The sequence below is a fragment of the Epinephelus lanceolatus genome, chromosome 16 (assembly GCF_041903045.1).
Source record: "Epinephelus lanceolatus isolate andai-2023 chromosome 16, ASM4190304v1, whole genome shotgun sequence".
In the NCBI taxonomy this organism is placed as follows: domain Eukaryota; kingdom Metazoa; phylum Chordata; class Actinopteri; order Perciformes; family Serranidae; genus Epinephelus; species Epinephelus lanceolatus.
This window is the reverse complement of record NC_135749.1, coordinates 19,394,281-19,417,272: the sequence shown is the minus strand read 5'-3', so window position 1 is coordinate 19,417,272 and position 22,992 is coordinate 19,394,281. Positions and strand designations below refer to the sequence as shown.

At 40.1% G+C, this 22,992-nt stretch overlaps 2 protein-coding genes across 5 annotated transcripts in view; one reads left to right on the top strand and one right to left on the bottom strand.

The window, feature by feature from the left end:
• Positions 1-10,987, top strand: part of jarid2b (jumonji and AT-rich interaction domain containing 2b) — a 124,621-nt gene extending 113,634 nt beyond the window's left edge. Inside the window, exons 7-18 of the mRNA XM_033637081.2 lie at positions 55-1,510; positions 2,679-3,220; positions 6,197-6,289; positions 6,809-6,927; positions 7,162-7,232; positions 7,353-7,467; positions 7,697-7,802; positions 7,909-8,091; positions 9,080-9,210; positions 9,556-9,742; positions 9,994-10,101; positions 10,320-10,987. Coding sequence (XP_033492972.2) covers positions 55-1,510; positions 2,679-3,220; positions 6,197-6,289; positions 6,809-6,927; positions 7,162-7,232; positions 7,353-7,467; positions 7,697-7,802; positions 7,909-8,091; positions 9,080-9,210; positions 9,556-9,742; positions 9,994-10,101; positions 10,320-10,550 — 3,342 coding nt within the window. The 3' untranslated portion in view covers positions 10,551-10,987. The remainder of the gene's footprint in view (positions 1-54; positions 1,511-2,678; positions 3,221-6,196; positions 6,290-6,808; positions 6,928-7,161; positions 7,233-7,352; positions 7,468-7,696; positions 7,803-7,908; positions 8,092-9,079; positions 9,211-9,555; positions 9,743-9,993; positions 10,102-10,319) is intronic.
• A 7,985-nt stretch (positions 10,988-18,972) lies between these two features.
• The window catches only part of dtnbp1b (dystrobrevin binding protein 1b), a 41,027-nt gene continuing 37,007 nt past the window's right edge, over positions 18,973-22,992 (bottom strand). For 2 of the 4 annotated variants that reach the window (XM_033637987.2, XM_033637986.2), the window contains exons 3-4: positions 21,685-21,828; positions 18,973-21,181 (exon numbers count right to left, since the gene is read on the bottom strand). In XM_033637987.2, coding sequence (XP_033493878.1) covers positions 20,853-21,181; positions 21,685-21,828 — 473 coding nt within the window. In that variant the 3' untranslated portion in view covers positions 18,973-20,852. The remainder of the gene's footprint in view (positions 21,182-21,684; positions 21,829-22,992) is intronic. The other 2 variants (XM_078175509.1, XM_033637988.2) reach the window with 1 other exon arrangement.

The following is a 22,992-nucleotide window of genomic DNA, read 5'->3' as shown; positions in this document are numbered from 1 at the left end:
AAGATTCTTTGTGCTATTCATCTAAGATTTGCTATCTTTCTCCCACAATCTCAGGTCTCTAAAGTGAATGGGCTGACGCGGGCGGGCTCGGCACAAGCTGTCAGTGGTGCCAAAAAGAGCCGCGACTTCCGACTGCCGTCCAAAACTGTGAAGAAGTACACAGCCACCGTGTCCAAGGGCCACGTCACCTACACCAAAGCCAAACAGAAAGAACTGGGCAAGAAAACCAAACTCAGCAGCAGCAACAAACACAACAGCGCCGCCTCGGCACCATCGTCAGCGAACAATCACAATCAGCACAGCCAGCCAATAGCCAGCAATGGGCTGGCCAACTCAGGAAAAGCAGCGGCACCAGCCCACCACAGCAATGCAAAAACCCGCAAACAGGTGCTACTATCCAATGGGCTGCACAATGTGGCTGCCGGCGCCCGCCTCAACGGCAGGCTTAATGGGCAGCGGCACAACACCCTGGGCAAGGAGGACGGGCAGAGACAGTGCCAGCAGGGGGAGTGCCCAGGTCGAGAGGGACTGCGTAACTCCAAGCGGCGCCTGGAGGTCGTCCTCAATTCTGTGGGGACAGGGGTTATTGAGCAGAAAGCCAAAAGCACTGGCACTGAGGCCAAGAAGGCCAAGCTTCAACCTGCGCCTCTGGAGACACGCAGCAGCAGCAAGAAGGCAGCCAATCAAGAGAAAGCTGCCACACAAACCACCACCCCTACCACTCCAGTTTCTAATGGACATGAATCAGAAACCCCCCCTTCTCCTAAACAAACACCACCTGTTACCCCTCTTCCACCTCCTACTCCCCCACCACAACAAACCCCACCTCCTACTACACCAGCAGCCAATGCAGAGCCGGTGAACCAGCGACCTAAGCGGGCATCGGCCGGCAAGCTGATGTTGATTCGACAAGCACAGCAGCAGCAGAGCAGGTCTCACGGTCGGAGCTCCTCCTCATCCTCCCCCTCATCAGGCCAGAATCACCTACAGAACCCCAGTCGTGCCAGCACTACCTCAGACCCCCAACAAACCTCGGTGTCCTCCTCCACCACCTCTTCTCCACTAACCTCCACCAACAACCCCGGACAGCTCAAACCAGCAGCTTTTCGGCCCGCTGACCGTGACAAGGAGTGGGAGCGTGAGAAAGAGATGATGCGCCAGACGGAACGCGAGCAGGAGAAAGAGTGGGAACGCCAGCGGAGCAGGCCAGAGGGCTGGGAAGCACTAGGTGAAGTCCCTGCCTTCCGGCCAGCACCGCGGGAGTTCCAGGACCCCCTGGTGTACTTGGACGCGGTGAGGGAGCAGGCCGAGGCAGCTGGCATGTGCCGCGTGGTCCCGCCGCCAGACTGGCGGCCAGAGTGTAAGCTGAGTGAGGAGATGCGTTTTGTTACACAGGTGCAGAGGGTCCACATGCTGGGTCGACGCTGGGGCCCCAATGTGCAGCGGCTGGCCTGCATCCGCAAGCACCTCAAATCTCAGGGCATTACCATGGATGAGCCACCTGTCATTGGTGAGTGGGCCAAACTGGTGGACACACATGTATATGTGAATGTACACAAGAAAATATAGTCAACAAAACTCCTTCCTGAATTGATTGAATTAAGTAAACAATAAGCCACAGGTTTCTTTCTGCAGTCTGCCACAGAGGACCTGAGCTATTGATTTTATGGGAGTGAATTAAAGATAAGAAAATGATAAACTAGATGCAGTATATTATATAAAATAATGTATGATTAGAAAGAAAACTGCCTTTTACCCTCTCAGTATCCTGCATTTTCCTGCACTGTGTTTTGTCACTCCAGCTGGGCTCCATGAAGCCATGACAAAAGCAGCCAGTGAGCAGGCATCACAAATGCTGCTATTTTCCATTTGGTGTCAGTAGTGCTCTGAAAGCTTCAGTGGCATTCCGCCCGATTTTATCTTCCTGTTTATAGATGACAATAACAATGTGGAACAACTTGGCGAGGGACCTGACGGGCCACAAAAACAATATTTCCCCCAGATTGTCCTGTCACCTCCCATTTCTCACAGTGACATCAGCATTTTATCAGCCTGTTAGCAGTCCCAGTGTAGACAGAAACTGCATGTGTGATTTTTCTATATGTTTATATGTATGCACCACATGCATGCAGCTGTATTCAGATTAACCCATTGTGATTACAGTTAATATGCGGCTGTTAGCCAGAGAGACCTGGCAGCCAGTGAGCCACAGTGGAGTGGCTTCAGCCAGCTAGGAGCCCCTGCTTCCAAATGACTTCCTTTACTGTGCCCAGCAGATCAGTTCTGCATTAACAGAATTTGTGTTTCTGTTTGGCACGATGACGGTTCAGATCATTTTGAAAGGTGATAGCTCAATTGGCCGTTTCAAATAAAATGAACTGGGCTGGACAAAAAGGCGTGTTTAGCCAAAGGAGCAGATGCTACAAGATGGCAGACTTCTTGATTTGATTTTTTTTTTCCTGTTCTTTTTTTTTTCAAATCATGAGTTTAGAAGTGAAAACAGGCAACTTCCCTATGTACACTTAGTATTGTTTGGTGGGCAAAACTTTTGTTGTTGAAGATGACATTAGTTTCACCTTTGACTGATTTTATTCTTACTACGAGACACATGGAACTGTCCCAATTTCCTTATTTTCCCCTGAATTAATCTTCTCTTTTTGTCCCTCTGCTCCACGCAGGTGGCTGTGAAGTGGACCTGTCACGTTTTTTCCAGCTCATCAATGACATGGGCGGCATGCAGCAGGTGATGGACCTGAAGAAGTGGACCAAGCTGGCCGACCTTCTGCGCATCCCTAAGTCAGCGCAGGACCGGCTGGCCAAGCTGCAGGAGGCATACCTCCAGTACATCCTCTCCTATGACTCGCTCAGCGCTGAGGAGCGCCTGCGACTGCAGGCCGAGGTGCTGCAGGAGAAAAAGAACCTGGAGGCACGCCGGGGCCCTCTGGAGGGTCTCTCGGACTCCTTAGCACCCAGTGCGCTGGTGCTGCCACGCTACGAGCCCAAGAATGGGCTAGTAGGTGGGATAGTGGGAGGGGCGACAGGGAACCACCGCACCAATGGAGTGTATCACCGTCTGAAGGAGCTGGAGGCTCAGGTCAAAGCGGGCAGGCGCCGGCTCTTCGCTCAGGAAAAACAAGGCAAAGAGGACAGGCAGCATGGAGAGGAGCAGCAGGAGGAGGACAGTGGTGTTCTAAGTGACCAGCACAAATGTATTAACAAGGTGAGGATGGAGTGTTTCTTTTATGTTCTCTTCTTAAAAGTCCCATATTATTTTCATTTTCATCCTTTATTGTTCAATAATTTCTCACACGGTCTGCCTGAATATACCCATATTCACTCTCTGTCTGAAACGCTCCCTTTAGCACCTGTCTCTTTAAGCCCCACCCCTGAATAAGCCCAGTCAGTTCAGACTGGACATTGTCTCCAAGTCTTCCACATCTGCACTGCCATTGCAGCCAGGGAAATGACAATGCAATGGGAATGTAACGGCACTGTAGCGTCACTTTCTATTTTTATAGACTGTTTCACTGCAATTGCATCGCTAGGCAACAACTTGGGTCCATGTTTCCTTCCTGTCAGCTGATGTAATTCACACACTGCAAAACATTTCAACAGGACATACTACAGGACCTTTTTAGACCTCAAGTTTGAAACGATCTATATAGTGTAGTTGTGACATCACAGCTTTGTGCAAGTCCTGACGGCTCGTTTAAAGGCACAGTTTCTGAATACGGATTGTGTGCATTTCTCTGTGGATTGAATGTTAATACTCTCACAGTGTTTATAGGTCACCTATACCTGCTTTATAATATAGAAGACATCTGACTTTTTACAGCATGGCACCTTTAACCCATTGATCGGCAACGCTTATTGGCTGCTGTTTCAGAGTCAGTTCATTATAGTGTTTCCTGAGAAGCATACCGTAAGCCATGTTGCATGTGGAGGCTGCCTCCTTATCATGGTTGCTCTCCCTTTTATTTTTTTCTGCAAAAAAACAAACAAACAAAAAACAACTCGTCACAAAGACACTTAACAATTCTCTTCATCTAACTTAATTTGAAAGAGACAGCAAATTTTAATATGTGCACATTGTCTGGTTAATGTCAGACTGTTTTGTCACCTGTTGTCAGTCTTCAGCTATACATCTGCCAGACCTCATTACTAAGACTGATGTCACACATGAGGTGTAAAGGGCCTACACCTTTCACAGTATCACCACTACAGTGTGAGTGTTTCTATATCACTGTGCTATAAATTGTTACAACACAGCACGGCTGGGTTCCTCTCACGGAGAATGTTACTGTGGTGTTAACTGCAAATATGTTAATGCCTATTGAAATTCTTATTCAGTGCTCTCGGTTACATTATCGTGCTGCTCACTGTCGTAGTTTGTGGTTTATAAAAAGCAAAGAGGTTTTGCACACCTGTTTCATGTAGCTGCATTGTGAAGATCTTTTGGTGGTTTTGCTAAATATGTCTATGTATCTTTGTTTGTGTGTAGGTGTGTGTGTGGTAAGGTGGTCAGTAGTCTTGCTTGGGTGTTTATATGCACTCACACATTAGATGTATTCCCACCTCCACAGCCTGCTGGCAGCTGTGTTGATTCTGGCTGGCTGAAATGTAGGTCAGAGAAAAGGCAGCCCCCAAACCAGCCCTTCCCCTCACCCCTGTCCCGCCCCCCTTTCAAACCCCGCCTCCCTCAGCTCTCTCCACCCTTCAGCTCCTTTAATCCAGCCCACTGTCCCCACGGCTCCTCTCCTTCAGCTCATGCCCTTGCTCGTAGCTGTTTCCCTAAATCTCCAGTCGTCTTGCCGACAGTCTCTTTCACCATCGTGCCCAGTACTCTTGCCAATCCAGCCAGTCAAGCCCCCTCTACACCCGACACATATGTCAATGAAAAGCTTTATTGTGTATTTGTAGAAATCAACATGTGCAAACACACATGCCACACTTGCTTTCCACAAAAACTGTGCCCTTAGTTGTACACGGAATATTTATTTGTCAAGAGTGTGTGCATGGCATCTTAATGGGGCGACGCAGAAATTCTCTCTGTGATTAAGATAACTTTGTTCTGTGTTGGCTCTCACTCTCACACTGCACAATTACTCCACCCATCTCAAATGTGGATCCCATTTGATTTCCCCCCCGCCTTTCAGTTCCTTTGGTAACTAAATCCCTCTATATGACCTCCCACTGAAGAACTGAGATATTGTCAAGAGACTCGACTCGGCACAGTCCGCAGACCTCTGAATTATAGAAGCACTATTCAGCGTAGTGACATGTGAATGGCTGTCACCATCCTGACAGGACAGGCTTGTCTAAATATGACCCATCACTGCTCTCCACAGCTCAGATTTGGATGCATTTTTCATCACGAGTGGCCCCCCAAGAGGAGGTTAAATTTCACTTTTTCTATCAAGAGAACAAAGTGCATGTCAAGGGTATAATTAACTCTAATTACACCAGGAAAGGCCTGGATAAGTGCTGCTACTGACTCGCCTAAAGAAAATCTTGCTTACTAGGTCACTACTACGCTGTATTATTCGAATGCATTATTTTACAACCCTGTAGCTATCGTAGAAATAGAAATCGTAATAAGGTCAGCTGCTTTCTGAGAACATCTGGACACCTTAGAAGGGGGAAAAAAAGAAAAGAAAAGTAAGACAAATTGTCACTGCGAGGATGAGGAATCCACAAGGTCATCTTTCAGCAGGGTTTGTACGTCTCCAGGCCCCGAGCCGGCAGATTTATGGCAACCTTCAAAGCGTCTCTGTAGCAGGAGTGTCCATGGGAGAGAGGGTCAAGTCCAGGGGAAATGTATCTGTGGTTTGTAGGGGAGGCGCAGAGGTGGAGCCGTATAGAAACGCATACACACACATGTACACTTGACGCATTTGTCAACACACATGCATTCTTTAACCATTGTGCTCCCCCTGTGACTTTTTGACTTATGCAAACGTGGTGGGAAATAAGAGAACTTGCAGTGCCTTGATGTCCAGCAATATTTCCTTTGCTCATGTTTTATTCACACGCCACTCTCACTTCACATTCCCTACAGTTGTTCTAGCATTGCACCAGACTATAAGTATGTGGAGTGTATGTGGAGTGAAGTCTGGAGTTTTTTTTTTTTTCTTGTTCCCCTCAGACTCTTGCAGCATGCTGTGACTCATAATGTTTAATGCCTCTTTTGTTGCAGGGGAAATCGGTGTCTTTGACTAACTTCTTCAGGATAGCCCGGAACACCATGACCATGTGCTTTAACAAGGAACCAGGGGCTGCTGAGGTCGAGGTTAGCATGCTGATGTCGTGATAAAACAACTTGTGTCTACAATAGCTGCTTGTCTTAAATCTATGACAGTTTTTTTTCCTAATTGTACATGTTTTTTATGTTTTCATTTATAAGCAAAAATGCTACATCAGGGGTTTTCAAAGTTTCGATGACTGAGCACCTTTTTAGAGAGCCAGCATATGAATTTATGTGAAATTTTAATGACATATTTTTTGCATACCTTACAATGTCTCTTTCATGACTTTTTCATGGCACACTATACTATGACTTTATGTAATTTTTTATGATGTTTTTGTAATACACTTTGTTGTTGCTAGAGTGGATGGAGATTTCGAGTGACAGCTGTTTACTTCTGTTAGTGGAGTGTAGACCCCACTCACCCCAACGTCACTTCACTGTTCAGTTTTTAAATATGAACAAAAATAAGGTCACAGTTTATGTAACCTATGCTTCACAGACCCCCCGAATTGTGATTACGCCCCGTACTGATTGGTTCTCCTTCTTTTTTTGTCCTTACAGGAAGAATACTGGAGGATTGTGGAGCAGAGAGACAGCCATGTGGCGGTGCATTGTGGGAAAGTAGACACTAGTACACATGGCAGTGGATTCCCCACAGGGAAGTCAGAGCCATTTTCAAAGTAAGTAGCTCAAAGACTTTACATCACATTCACTTTAAAGTCTAGACAGAATATTCCGCCTGTGTTGCAAGACTGTAGTCCTGACCTGTTACCTAGTCACTGGTATGAATCTCTGATGGTGAATCTAAGAGTAACACTCTGCTCTTTCACAGTGCCTTTTGAAGCTATCTTGTCTCTTTGGTATCCCTGGAAAATTCTTTAGAAATGACTGTGTCCTTTGAATCTTTTCCTCAGACATGGATGGAACCTCACTGTCCTCCCCAATAACTCTGGATCTATTCTGAGGCATCTGGGTGCTGTGCCTGGTAAGGACACGTAAAGGAAACTCAAAGACTGATTGTGTGCCATTGTTTCTATGTGTACTTTGCAGTTAATAATAACCCCATCTCTTGTTTCTCTCTCTTTAAACCTCTCTGTTTCCTCAGGGGTGACCATTCCCTGGCTGAACATTGGCATGGTCTTTTCTACCTCATGCTGGTCTCGAGACCAAAATCGCCTTCCATATATTGATTACTTACACACTGGTGCTGATTGCATTTGGTAAGTATGCCCTGGCTCTCCTTACCTCACCATCACTGGTATACTGTGTACATGTACATTTTTAAATTTGAAATTAGCAAGGAAAACCAATAGGAGAAAATAAAAGCAAAACTGAGTTCATAGTGTCTCTCTGGACAGTTCTTACAACTGGAGTAAATTCAACTGATACTTTGTGGAAAGGAAGTTGAGTATGAATGTGTGTTGATGTGTTTTTGTGCTCCTCCCACAGGTATTCTGTCCCTGCTGAGGAGAAGGCTAAGCTGGACAAGGTGGTCCATACACTGCTTCAGGCCAATGGCACCCCAGGACTAGAAATGTTGGAGAAGAACATCATGGTCAGTGTTTTCTGAACTTTCTGAAGCCACGCTGTTATATTAACAAAAATATACAGTTCTAGAATGTAACTCTTCTTTCTTTCTCTCCTCCTCGCTCATCCTCCAGATCTCTCCAGAGGTGCTGTGCCGCGAAGGCATCAAGGTTTACCGTACGGTCCAGCGGAGTGGCCAGTTTGTGGTCTGCTACCCCGGTGCCTTTGTCTCTAAAGTGTGCTGTGGCTACAGCGTGTCAGAGACGGTGCACTTTGCCACACCGCACTGGATGAACCTGGGTTACCAGGCTGCAAAGGTCAGCATATGAATCTGGGTGGGCAGATCAATATGAGGGCCATGTTAAAATCTTAATGGCAGATACTGTATATACATGAAACAAAATGTATAAAACAAAATGTGCAATGAGGGATGGATTCTTTTTTGTAGATATGAAATATTACCGTGTCTCTTAGGTATTGTTAGAATGAATATTTTGTCGTTGTATTACAGATATAACACAGCATGTATTTGTTTTATTCGCTGCTGCTCTGTAATGCCTCACAACACTGGCCCCCTGTGGCAGCGGCAGTTAAAGCTCTGATTTATGTAGCCCTGATTGAAACTGAAATGGATAAATGAACTTAGAACCTAGAGCTTGATTCTCTAATCAGCCAGTGTGTTGAACTTTAAGGAGTAATTGCAGCTGTAAGTCTCCCACGGGGCGTATTTAGATTTTTTTGTGATCATGAGCAAGCCTTTGGACCATTGGACCTCATTACAGGAGCAATAGAGGAGGAGAAAATGTTCCTTACTGTCATTTTGGGCATTATGGTGATGGAAGTGCATATACCATCGGCAATACAACTGTATTCATAGCCACAGCAAAGATTGCTCTCAAGGGTAATATGACATTCATATGGTGTACTGTGTTGTGGTGCACTGCCTGAGACATTTTCTTCCAAATGGTGAACATTTTTTACTTTAGAATGAGAAACAGGAGCAGACAAAAATTATTGATGAGTGTATAGAAATTCTGCCTGTGTTGGTTCCACTGCAAACAATTCCTGTCTTACACAGTGGACGACATCATTAGCATTGTTGGGCTTGCTTTACCTTTCACAGACTAAAAAATATCTGTATTTATATGTGTGTAAACCTCTGGGGGGGGGAAAGGAAATAAAACTGGTTAAATAAATGGTCAATGTTGCGGGAAAAAGTGCTGTCTTTTTTATTTTTAGACATACAAATTGACACAATAAAACACATCAAAACAAAAGAATAATCTGTCCTGATTTTGTGTGCAGGACCTGAAATGTCGTCGTATAGCCAAACCCTTCTCCATGGAGAAGCTACTGTACCAGATCGCCACAGCTGAATCCAAGAGGGACAATGGCCTTCTCCTCACCACCATCTCCACCCTACTCAAAGACCTCAGGTAGGATGCAGCAGTGGGCCTAAATAAGAACATACTCGTACTCACACATGTATATGCAAATACTATGCTAGACTGTGGAATTTAATCGTCCGTTGAAGATATATAACTGTCATTTGATTATTTTCTCAAGCCATGTATTTTATGTATGTTATTTAATCATAATGATGTTGTTAATAATGTTATCTTCTGCAAATACTGCACCTTTTCATTCAATGTCGTCCCACTCTCCATAGTTTACCAGAGCAATAAAAGACATATGACTTAGTACACCATGATACAGTTTGAGCACAGCTTTTACAAAGGTTTTCTGGCTCCAACTTAACAATTGTCTTCCTTGTCCAATAGGAACATAGAGATGCGCCAACGGCAGGAACTTTTCAAGGCAGGTTTGCTCTCCTCCGCCCGCTATGGCACCCACGACAGCAACCTGGGGCCCGGCGAGGGACGCAAGAAGCCCCGCGGGAAGTGGCTGGCACTAGAGTCCTCAGAGAGACGCTGCCAGATCTGTCAGCATCTCTGCTACCTGTCCATGGTGAGAGCAGAGGGCACTGGAGTTTAACATGCTACAGTTATACGATACAAGGGCTTGTTTTCTGAAATGCTGTAATGCTAGGAATAAAGTGTGAAGTCATATATATGTTTCAAGAAATTGTCACTTATGCAAGAGTAGCTATACTTTATTTTTCAGTTTGTAGGTATTATTTCGCACTGTGCCCTGCAGAAACATACAGCTTGATACAGGTTTTTCTAGTAACATCTTGGTCTGGGTTTGTGTCTGTGCAGGTGGTTCAGGAGACTGACAATGTGGTCTTCTGTCTGGAGTGTGCCCTGCGCTATGTGGAGAAGCACAAGTCCTGCAGAGGCCTTAAGATGATGTACCGATACGATGAGGTGAGCTGCTCCCACGTTTGTGCCTGCTGTGGTCCAGTTCTCTCTCTGTCCAGAAGGGGGAGACATCAGCTAGGTTTACACTGCTCCAGGAAGGAGATGATTCAACATGTTCATGCTGTAATTCCTGCTATGTGTGAATAGGTTAAAGATGAAAAAATAATGTTAGAGAGAGTGATTCATTAGAAATAAATTGTATTTTTTTTGTTTCTTCATTTCAGGAGCAAATCAACAGTTTGGTGAACCAGGTGTGTGGCCGGGCCATGTTAAAGAACGGAGGTGGTGGCGGAGGCGGAGTTGTCGTCAGTGCAGTAGGGGGAGACCCCTGCCATGGCATAAGCCCCGCGAAGGCATCACCAGCCAAGCGAGGCCCCCGAAAGCGCGCTACCGTGGAGGTGTCCCTGGCACGCCTGTCCTCCAGCCACATACCCAAGGCCGCTGCTGTGTCCTGAGGGGGATGCCATAACATCACCAACCGGCGCGCTGTGCCCACGCCATGGCCCGACCCTCCCAAACTCCCCAAGTTTTTGTTTTCTTTTTTTTTTTCAACATTAAGCAGGAATCACTATCAATCCCTCCTCCACCACCTAATATTTAAGATTGTTTTTGAGCTTTGAAAATCCCCTCACCTGGCCTCAGTCCCCCCCTCCAAAAATGATTCACCTCCCCCCTTAGTACGACAGGCTTGTTTTATAAAAAAGAAAAAAGAAAAGGAAAAAAGCAAAGCAAGATGTCTTTTTTGCACTAGTGTGAAAGAGGAATTTGTTTTTATTCTGGATGATTTTAGAATCCCCCCCCCTCCCATCCCTCCTTGAGTCGTCCTTTACAACATTACAAGCATTAAGTGTAACGTTCACAAGAAGACTTGATGGGCCCTGTTATACCCTTTACCTCCACCCTCCCTTCACTGAAATGGGTTACATTTGTTACCTTCTTCTTGCATCACTTTCCTGCCCTCATCTGGCCCTCTGAGACTGAACCCCATCCCTTCTTATCATGCGTCACTCAACTGTGAACATGGGACAAATGAAAAGGCGGCCTTTTTTTTTTCCCCTCCCCAGTTTTCTGAAATGAAAATGACATCAAGTAGTTACCCAAAGTTTCTCTCTGTCCTTGGTTTGAGGAAGAGGAGTCCTTTTTTTGACGATTTTATTCTTTCTTGATGCAGCTCCTGCATTGTTTTTGGTTTTTAAAAAAAAGGGGGGGGGGTTTGACGCGAGGTAAAAACTTGAAAGACGATGTTGGTTTATTGTTGGTTGGCTATGTTTTTTCCAAGTCCTATTTTGAATTTTAGCTTTGTTTTTTGCTAGGTTTTTTGCAAGAAGTCTTCTGTGTATTTTATTTTATTTTATTTTTTTGTCATTGTGGATGTTTCTGTTCGTTGGTGGATGTGAGAGGGGGCAGAGCTACAGCTGCTTGACCTGTGAAAGGTCACCGCTCACCTCACTTCCTGGTAGTATGGAGGGATCCCTCCTTCGCTAGCAAGTGAAAACCGTGCCTGATACTTAGCGAGGAGATCCATTTTATTGGTGCTGTTGGTTATAATTACTGTATAACAACACAAAAATTTAAAAATCTGGGGGTTAGCGCCTGCTAACGGCTAACAGCTAGCTCACGCACCCCCACCCCACAGGGCAGAAAGGCTGTCAGGCTTTTCTGGTTCTAGATGTGCAATCGTGTTAACATTCCATTCTTCCAGTCCTCTTGTTTCATCTGTACCAGTAAACATTAATTATTATATTATATTATTATTATTATTTTGTGTTTTTTACTTTTGTTGGTCTGATGTGTTATCTCAAGTAGAGCCACTAGTCAAAGAGTGTAAAATGTGAAATATCGAATCCAAGTTTTGTTTTTTGTTTTTTGTTTTTTTAAATTGTCCTTTTTTGGCTTTTGCATTTTTTTCCCATTTCCAGATATATTATGAGTGATTTTTAGAGAGAGGAAAAAGTCCAACACAAACAAAACATCAACTTTTTTGTACATAATCCTGTAAATTTCTTTAAATACTTGAGCCTTTTTCTGGGGTTAAGGAAGAAAGAAAGAAAGAAAGAAAGGAAGGAATAGAGAAGAGAAAAAAGTTCCAGAGGAGAGTGGTTGATGAAGAAAAAGCCTTACATTTCCCTTTCTTCATCCGTGTGAGTTTGACGCTTACAGGGTTGCTCTGGTAAACGTGTATAAAAATTTTAAGTGCTGCTTATATCACTAAGAAAGAAGATATTGAGTAGCCAACGACTGCCCCCCCCAACCTAGTTTTGTTTGTTTAGCTTTACTTTTTTAAAGAAAAGGGAAAAAAGATATGTTCACAAAAAAATGGGTTTTTACATTTTCATTACTGAAAATTCAACAAAAATGTAGTAGCTACTCATGTTGCACTGAGCTTGCCAGTGGTGACTGTCAAGGAAAAATCCTATAATCCAGTTTGTTGGTTGTCGTCCCTTGCAGAAGACTGAACTGTTTTAGGACTATTTAATGAAATACCAAGTCGGGTGTTTTCAACATAAAAAAAAGTGGTTGTCAAGTTTTTATGGCCTTACAATATATTTTATTCTGATGGGATTTTTTTTGTTTGTTTTTCAGTTCTCTCTTTTTGTTTGTTTGTTTCTTCCATTTTCTACAGTATAAACTACTTGCTCACAGTGGGGTCTCTGGTGACTTAATTTATTAGTGCCGCATCTCGGCCTTTCCCTCCACTCGGAAAGAGAGTCTCATGTTGGTTATATTGACAGTTTTTTACTTTTGCAGTTTGTACTTAAGGTTTAATAAAAACTTACCGACAATTCACTGTCATTTCTTTTCAACCTGCTTGTCTTTTTGTATGCAAATGGTTTTAACAGTTTCATAAGTTAGTGTTACAGTTCAAGTATCCGGTGGAGTCCAGTAACAATTAAGGGCCACTGCTCCCAAATTACAAAATCATTTTGTAACTTACAGTACCTTAAGCCTCTCAAAGTCATGCAGTAGTATGCCATAGAAATGTAAATAAATAAGGTACGGTAGAATATGCCATAAAAAAGTCATGTTAAGATGTAGTATAGTATGCCATGAAAGTAGTCACAGAAAAATCATTGAGTAACATGTCATAAAAATGTACTTTAAATTTAATTTAAAAAGTCACAGTATAGTATGCTACAAAATGTAATTCAAAAACTCATATTATAGTATGCCATAATGTCATTTTAAAAATTGATGGTACAGTTTGCAATAATAATAGAAAATAAGTAATTGTAAATTATGCCAGGGGTGTAATTTTAAAAAACTCATAGTAAAGTTTGCCATATAAAAGTAATTAAAATAGTCAAAGTATAGTATGCCAAAGAAAAATAGTCACACATTAGTATGCCCTAACAGTCTTATCTAAAAAAAAAAAGTCATGGTACAGTATTTCACATAAATGTAATGTAAAAAAGTGTAGTATGTCATAAAAAGGTAAATAAAAGTCTAATATGCAATAAAACTGTAACTGGTATGGTATGCCATAAAAGTGTAACTTAAAGTCTGGTATGCCATAACAGTCATAGTGTAGTATGCAATAAAAATGTAAATAAAAAGTCATAGAATAGTATGCCAAAAAATGTAATTAAAAACGTTATAGTATAGTTTGCCATAAAGGTGTAAGTAAAAGTAATATTATAGTATGCCATAAGATGAAATTTAAAAAGTCATAGTATAGTATGCCAAAAAATGTAATTTAAAATGTCAAACTATAATATGCATGTAACTAAAAAAGTCATAACACCGTATGTCATCAAAAATGTCATAAAAAAGTCATAGTATAGTATGTCGTCAAATATGTCATAAAAAAGTCATAGAATACTATGCTGTCAAAAATGTCATAACAAAGTCAGTATAGTATGTCGTCAAATATGTCACAAAAAAGTCAGAATAGTATGTCATCAAAAATGTCATAAAAAAAAAAGTCATGGTATAGTATGTTGCCAAAAATGTCATAAAAAAGTCATAGTATAGTATGTTGTCAAAATATCAAAAAAAAGGTCATAGTATAGTTTGTCGTCAAAAATATAAAAAAAAAAATCATAGTATAGTATGCTATCAAATATGTCATAAAAAAGTCATATAATAGTATGTGGTCAAAAATATCATAGAAAGTCATAGTACAGTATATCGTCAAAAATGTCATAAAAAAAGTCATAATTACAGTATGTCATCAAATATGTCAAAAAAATTCATAGTATAGTATGCCGTCAAAAATATCATAAAAAAAGTCATAATATAGTATGTCGTCAAAAATGTCATAAAAAGTCATAGTATATTATGTCATCAAATATGTCATAAAAAAAGTCACAGTATAGTATGTTGTCAAAAATATCATAAAAAAGTTACAGTATAGGATGTCGTCAAATATGTCATAAAAAAGTCACAGTATAGTATGTCGTCAAATATGTCATAAAAAAGTCACAGTATAGTATGTCGTCAAATATGTCATAAAAAAGTCATAGTATAGTATGTCGTCAAAAATTTCATTAAAAGTCATAGTATATTATGTGATCAAATATGTCATGAAAAAAGTCATAGTATAATATGTCGTCAAAACTGTCAAGTATGTCATAAATGATGAAATAGAAAAAGTAAAAAAAAACTTTATGGTATAGTATGCCATCATAGTACAGTATGTGGTTAAAAATGTCATAAAAAAGTCATACTATAGTATGCTGTCGAATATGTCATAAAAAGTCATAGAATAGAATGTTGTCAAAAATGTCATAAAAAGTCATAGCATATTATGTCGTCAAATATGTCATAAAAAAAGTCATACAAAACTATATCGTCAAAAATGGCATAAAAAGTCATAAGAGAGTATGTCTTCAAAAATGTCATAAAAAAAGTCATAGTATAGTATGTCGTCAAAAATGTCAAAAAAAGTCATGGTATAGTATGTCGTTGAAATTATCATAAAAAGTTATAGTATAGTATGTCATCAGAAATTTCAGAAAAAAAGTCATAGAATAGAATGTTGTCAAAAATGTCATAAAAAGTCATAGCATATTATGTCGTCAAATATGTCATAAAAAAAGTCATACAAAACTATATCGTCAAAAATGTCATAAAAAGTCATAAGAGAGTATGTCATCAGAAATGTCAGAAAAAAAGTCATAGTATAGTATGTTGTCAAAAATGTCATGAAAAAAGTCATAGAATAATATGTCGTCAAAAATGCCATAAAAAAGTCATAGTGTACTATGTGGTCAAAAATGTCAGAAAAAAAGTCATAGTATAGTATGTTGTCAAAAATGTCAAAAAAAAGTCATAGTATAGTATGCCGTCAAATATGTCATAAAAAAAAGTTGTAGAATAATATGGCGTCAAAAATGCCATAAAAAAGTCATAGTATAATATGTCATCAAAAATGTCATAAACAGTCATAGTATAGCATGCCATCGAATATGTCATGAAAAAAATTATAGAATAGTATGCCGTCAAATATGTCATAAAAAAGTCATGGAATAGTATGTTGTCAAAAATGTAATACAAACGTCACAGTATAGTGTGTCATCAAAAATGTCACGAAAGAGTCAAAGTATAGTATGTCGTCAGAAACGTCATAAAAAAAGTCATAGTATAGTATATCGTCGAAAATATCATAAAAACGTCATAGTATAGTATGTCGTCAAAATTATCATAAAAAGAAGTCATAGTATAGTATGTCATCAAAATATCAAAAAAAGTCATAGTATAGTATGTCGTCAAAAATGTCATGAAAAAAGTTGTAGAATAATATGTCGTCAAAAATGCCATAAAAAAGTCATAGTGTACTATGTCGTCAAAAATGTCAGAAAAAAAGTCATAGTATAGTATGTTGTCAAAAATGTCAAAAAAAAGTCATAGTATAGTATGCCGTCAAATATGTCATAAAAAAAAGTCGTAGAATAATATGTCGTCAAAAATGCCATAAAAAAGTCATAGTATAGTATGCCGTCAAATAGGTCATAAAAAAAAAGTCGTAGAAGAGTATGTCGTCAAAAATGTCATAAACAGTCATAGTATAGCATGCCATCAAATATGTCATGAAAAAAATTATAGAATAGTATGCCGTCAAATATGTCATAAAAAAGTCATAGAATAGTATGTTGTCAAAAATGTCATACAAATGTCACAGTATAGTGTGTCATCAAAAATGTCACGAAAGAGTCAAAGTATAGTATGTCGTCAGAAACGTCATAAAAAAAGTCATAGTATAGTATATCGACGAAAATATAAAAAAGTCATAGTATAGTATGTGTCAAAATATCAAAAAAAGTCATAGTATAGTATGTCATCAAAAATATTATAAAAAAGTCATAGTATAGTATGTTGTCAGAAACGTCATAAAAAAAAGTCATAGTATAGCATATCGTCGAAAATATCATAAAAGAGTCATAGTATAGAATGTCGTCAAAAATGCCATAAAAAAAAGACATAGTATAGTATGTCATCAAAAATATCATAAAAAAGTCATAGTATAGTATGTCGTCAAAAATGTCATAAAAAGTCATAGTATAGTATGTCATCAAATATGTCATAAAAAAGTCACAGTATAGTATGTCGTCAAAAATGTCACAAAAAAAGTCATAGTATAGTATGCCGTCAAATATGTCACAAAAAAGTCATAGAATAGTATGTTGTCAAAAATGTCATAAAAAAGTCATAGTGTATTATATTGTCAAGAATATCATAAAAAAGTCATAGTACAGCATGTCGTCAAAAATGTCATAAAAAAGTCATAGTTTCGTATGTCATCAAAAATATAAAAAAGTCATAGTATAGTATGTCGTCAAAAATATCATAAAAAAGTCATAGTATAGTATGTTGTCAAAATACCAAAAAAAAAGTCATAGTATAGTATGTGGTCAAAAATATCATAAAAAAGTCATAGTATAGTATGTGGTCAAAAATGTCATAAAAAAGTCATAGAATAGTATGTCGTCAAAAATGTCATAAAGAGTCATAGTATAGTATGCCGTCAAATATGTCACAAAAAAGTCATACAATAGTATGTCGTCAAAAATGTCATGAAGAGTCATAGTATAGTATGCCGTCAAAAAAGTCATAAAAAAGTCATAGTATAGTGTGTCGTCAAAAATGTCATAAAAAGCCACAGTATAGTATGTTGTCAAAAAAGTGATAGAAAGCCGTAGTATAGTATGTTGTTAAAAATATCATAAAAAGGTCATAGTCTAGTATGTCGTCACAAATGTCATAAAAAAGTCATAGTACAGTGTGTCATCAAAAATGACATAAAAAAGTCACAGTATAGTATGTCATCAAAAATGACATAAAAAAGTCATAGTATAGTATGTCGTCACAAATGTCATAAAAAAGTCATAGTATAGTATGTCATCAAAAATGACATAAAAACATCATAGTATAGTATGTCGTCAAAAATCCCATAAAAACATCATAGTATAGTATGTAGTCAAAAATGTCATAGAAAAAGTCATAGTATATTATGTCATCAAAATTGTCAGAACAAAGTCATAGTAAAGTATGTCTTCAAAAACATCAAAGAAAAGTCATAGTTTTGTCAGTCGTCAAAAACCCCATAAAAACATCATAGTATAGTATGTCGTCACTAATGTCATAAAAAAGTCATAGTATAGTATGTCGCCAAAAATGTCATTAAAAAAGTCATAGTATAGTATGTTGTCAGAAATGTCATTAAAACAGTCATAGTATAGTATGTCGTCAAAAATGTTATTAAAAAGTCATAGTATAGTATGTCGTCAAAAATGTTATTAAAAAGTCATAGTATAGTATGCCATAAATGTGAAAAAAAGTCATCGTACTTAAAAAAAAATCATAATAAAAGAAAAATGCCCAATCATTTTTATGAAAAAGTCATATTATAGTACATAGTCTGAAATCATTCACTCATTCACTACTGCCTACTCACTCAACTTATCGATTCATTGATAATGAAAGTAATCGTTAGCTGTAGCCTGTGTTTAGCCATGCGGATAATCCACAGTCCTCATTATCAGCAGTCTTTAATGGAAGTATTTATTTAGTAGATCATTGTTCCTTTAAAAACTGTTGACAGTGAGGCCTCTGGATTGTTTTGAGTAACAGTGACATTTTTGCCAAGGCACATTGCTGTTACTTCTCAAGCCTGTGAGCACCATGAACAAATTTTCAAGCACCTTCATTGTATTGAGGTGAAGGCAGAAATCCTACGGGTGAAATAAAAACATAAACTATCTGCATTGCTATAAAGATACCACTAGGGGTTAGGGTGGGAAAGTGTTTTGTTGTAATTTGGGCTAATTGATACTTTCACAATACACATATCACACTAGAGTGAGAAACCTTTATCCGTAGGTAAAAGGTGCAAACAAGGATGCACCATGACATTATCACGTTCCACAATAAGCAGCAGCAGCAGCAGTGGGATATACTAAAGTGCTATTGTGTTCATTTTACACAGAGCTTATTGCTCTATTCACACACCACAAATTGTACATGCAAAACTGTTAGAGGGCCCTGTCGTTCTTCATAACCTTAATTAAAGTGCACTGGAATGACTGTCACGCATTGACACCAGTGGTTTAGTATTCACAATAAACCAACACATCCATGCTCGGCCTTCAAATGTCATTCACTCTCAGCATAAAACTAGTATTGTTTGTCCTTATTTTTCAGTTAAAAAACATTCAACTGTAACAATGACAAAGACCCTACATTTTAAAGCCTTTTCGATTCTGTCCACCTATCCATTCCCTCGCTGTGTCAGCTTTCGATTTATAAAGAGCTCAGGCAGGTCTGTAAATCAAGAGTGAGCGCACAGGGACTGTTAACATGCTCAAACCCTAAATCCTGCTCACATTTCATATTTTAAGTCATTCCTGAAATGCTGCGATGAAAATTAAACAATGCTGGGGGAGAAACATTTATTACCAACAAGTCAGAAATTGTAGGCAGGGGAAAAGAAAGGAAGGAGTAATGCTGTCACATCGCACAAATGTCAACATTTCTGTACAAAAAAGTCTGGATACAGTTCAACCTTCTGGGTGTTGTCCAGTGCATAGCACACAGTCCAAACAGGGATTTGGTCCTCGATCAAAGGGAGAAGTTTACCCAAATATTATTGGTCAAAGGAATGGCAATGGGTAACTCTCCTGCGTGTGTGTGTGTGTGTGTGTGTGTGTGTGTGTGTGTGTGTGTGTGTTAAATAATTAATATCTAGGTACCTGAACACCAGTCTGTCCAACATACAGTACTATGTGGTATATAACCCACTGCCAAGTGCCTGCCACGTTTATCAGAGCTGATGGCACAAATGAATCGGTACTTTGCATTTAAAATATTGCAGAATCTGGTTAAAGAAATGCTTTGGGGTTCAGCTTATCTATAAAGTCATGAAAAAAATCATCCATGCATCCCTTGCAGATCATTTGTCAAGTGCTCTTTGCTAATTATTTAGCATTTGCTTGCTATGTTAAAGGCTCAATTCGCCCAAATTACAAAAATCTAGTCATGCTAGCCTTTAATACCTCCGCCTAGGAAGTCATGCGTTCGGCTTAGTTTGTGTGTAGGTCTGTCAGCAGAACTGCGGAAAAACTACTAGCCTGAGCCAGGAAAGAGCACGGCTTTCACTTCAGATATCACAAGCAAACATGGAAGTGGCTTTTGCCAAAATGGTGGCAGCTGGAAATGCAGTGCTAACAGTATTAATAGGGGTTAACTCACACTCACGGGGTCAACCTGAGTGTGAGCGTTCTGTGGAAAGGTGTTATGCTAATGGAATAACAGTGCTAAAAGCCTAACAGTAGCAACAACAGCAACAGTGCTGACAGAGCTAACAGTACGATCACGCGTATATTGCACCTTTAACATTGCGAAATATGGCATTTGGCCTTGGAGGTCTATGTGTGCCCTTTTTATTTATTTCAGGATTTGAGATACCAAAGAAATTGTTCCTGTCACAATTGTTGAGGCTTGATTCAGCATAACCAGGATATTGTTTCTGTACAAGTTAAGTTTTTAAAGGTAATGCTTCAAAGCTTTAAGCATTAAAAACAATATTCTCTTTACCTCCATCGCACTGGGTTAGCAGCAGGTATCTTTGATGACAAGTATGTCAGACCATGGGCAAAACTATCCACACTGCTAGATACCACTTGAGGTAATGTAGGGATTTTGTTTTCAATTAACTGGGAGACAACATTGAGGACTTACTTTTGTGTCCTGCAGTAAGATCTAAAATTAAAATGCCACAAACCTGACAGAGCTGGTGAAACTCTTTTCCTTTTGGCAAGTATTTGGTACAAAACCCATTATTTATATTCAGCAAAAGTTTCACCAGTCTCCATCACATATCACCTGTAGTTTAGTGAGTATCTAAGTGTTAGCATTGAGCATTAAAACAAAGACCCACAAAAAGGACACATGGATGGTTTTCACGTATTCTTCTCTTTGTCCACATCACTTTTCAGTAACGGGCCTCACCTGGTCTCAACATGAACACACACAGAATTAGAGTATTCTCTGAATTATTTCGAACTATTCATGTGCTTGTTAAGCCATTTAATGCTATAATGCTAAAGGGAACTCAAACTTATTTTACAGGATTCAATTCGAATTGAGAACTCACACCAGTGGTCTTTTAAGGCAAGGTCATGTGGCAGTTAGTGCAACCTCAGTGTCTTTCTTTCACACGGTTTTCTCCAGACAATATAAGAAAGAAGCCAATATTGATATATATCGCAGTTTGATTTTGCAGCTCTGTGTGTTTGTGTTTAAATCCAGTTCATGTGTCCTCAAACCTTCGGCCTGCTCGCCTCACTGTCTTTGCTGGTCTGGTCCTCTCGGTCTACCCCGTCCACCAACGCTGTATCGGGGTGCACTTCCTCTTCGTCAAGGGTCACCACCACGGGGGGCCTTCTCCTCCTTCCTCCTCCCCCTGATCCACTGCCTCCTCCTTGCTCAGTCTCCTCCTCCTCCTCGTCCTCATCTTCATCGCCAGCCTCTGTGTCCTGGCTAGCTGAGTCGGTGCAGGTGGATGAAAGGGAAGAAAGCTTGTGGCGTAGCTCGGCCTGGGTGGGAACCTGGAGACTGATCTCAGTGGTGAAGGACTCAACGTCTGGACCTGGGAGGAAGAGGAGTCATTAAGATAAGGAGTCACATAGCAGGATAGGATGGGAGAAAAAAAAAACAACTCCATTATTTATTATTATTAATTACTTATTTGCTATCTTGGACCAGCAGCCGCAAATAAAAGGAGGGCACTGTTGTAGTTTTTGGAATTACTTAATAGGATTTGTTTAAACTTGAAAGGATTTGTCCAGGCTCTGTCGCCTGAAGACATATAAACTGTAGCAGAGATATTCTTGCATCAAATTATTTTTAGATGAAGACTGAGCTGTCAGTAAGATGCTGTAGGATGTTCACTGCGACCGGAATTTTCCCAAGCAGATGTGGACAGATGGTGTTGATGCATCGTGCCTAAACATTGCTCCTGTCAATCTTCTGAGTCTCATATTTCTGCTTCAGCAAATTCTTTGAGATGGATTATCTACAGAAAGTTATTTCCCCTCAGTTAGTAAGTGCTGTATGACTTATTATAGTTTAAATGAATGGGGGGGCACCTACCTGTGACAGGTGAGGCGGCACTGTTGTCCTCTCCCCCAGAGTGCAGAAACACATCCAGAGCTTCGTGGTCAGACATGTCCATCAGATCCATCTGCTCCAGCATGTCAACGTTCACCTCCATGGACGACATGCTTCCTATTGGCTCTGGACACGACACAGGACAGTAAAGATATTAAACCTCACACAGCATTGAAGAGGGCAGCAGCAAGGGGCTGAGTCCAGGAAGACAAGCACTTTCAGTTTATTTGTCTCAAAATTTGCCAAGCAGAAGCAAATGGGCACATTCAAGCTGGATGGCATTTGAAATGGGTAAGCTTGTGTACATAAAGCATTTTGTTTAACCTTATGATGTAAAGCATTAACACAAGTAATGGATTGCCAGGTGTCACTGCATGTGGAAAGCTGTATATGAGGCGACAGGCAATACCTACAATTTCATTCAAGGATTGGTTCAAATTGGTTTACCTTAAAGCTGTGGAAGGCACTTTTATTTCGGCGTCATTGGGCAAAATTCCCGTAACTCTCAGCCTATTGTAATTCAAGTGGACTAAGAGAAAACTAGACTTCTGCACCTCCTCTTGGGTCTATTTTCAGGCTTTAGAAGATTTAACCTGTGACTAGAGACTACAAATACAGGTGCATGTCCCTTCAGATGGTGACAGTCTGATTCCATGGTGAGCAATTATGCCAAAAAAGTTGCTACTCCAGCACTGGCAACTACACTACTACTGGCAACTACACTGCAAGGCAACCTCAAAACAAGACAAACTCTCAAGAGGAGATTAACAATAAGCCCAAAACAATACCTGTCAATATCGACAAAATGTTTCAGAAATGAAGAGAAAATGTTGCTAATAGTTTAGCCTTCTGCTAACTGTAGCCAAAGTCTCACGACTGCAGCTAATTCAAGGTTGATGTCTGTGTAGCTTGCCAGAGCCTCGAATAACAATATGTCATCTCTTACAGGTACAACCTCTAGTGAGTGACTGTAAGACTCAAACTGTGACTCAGATTTAGCCAGCATGAATCCCACTGACAGGGGTCTGATTATGAACTGCCCAGACTCCCCACCAGATCAGCAAACTTTCTGTTGCTGCAGTTACACAGGTTAGACCCAGCGCTGCTGCTGTCATCAGCCCGTTGTGACACCTGGCGCTAGGGTTTACACTCACTGAATTCGAATTGACTGAAAGTCAGAGGCTATATGTTTTATATGAACGTGATTGAACAAACATTGGAACTGGCTAACTAGCTTGTAGAGCTAAATCATCAGTATACATCAACATCAGTGGAAACTCCTCTTACACC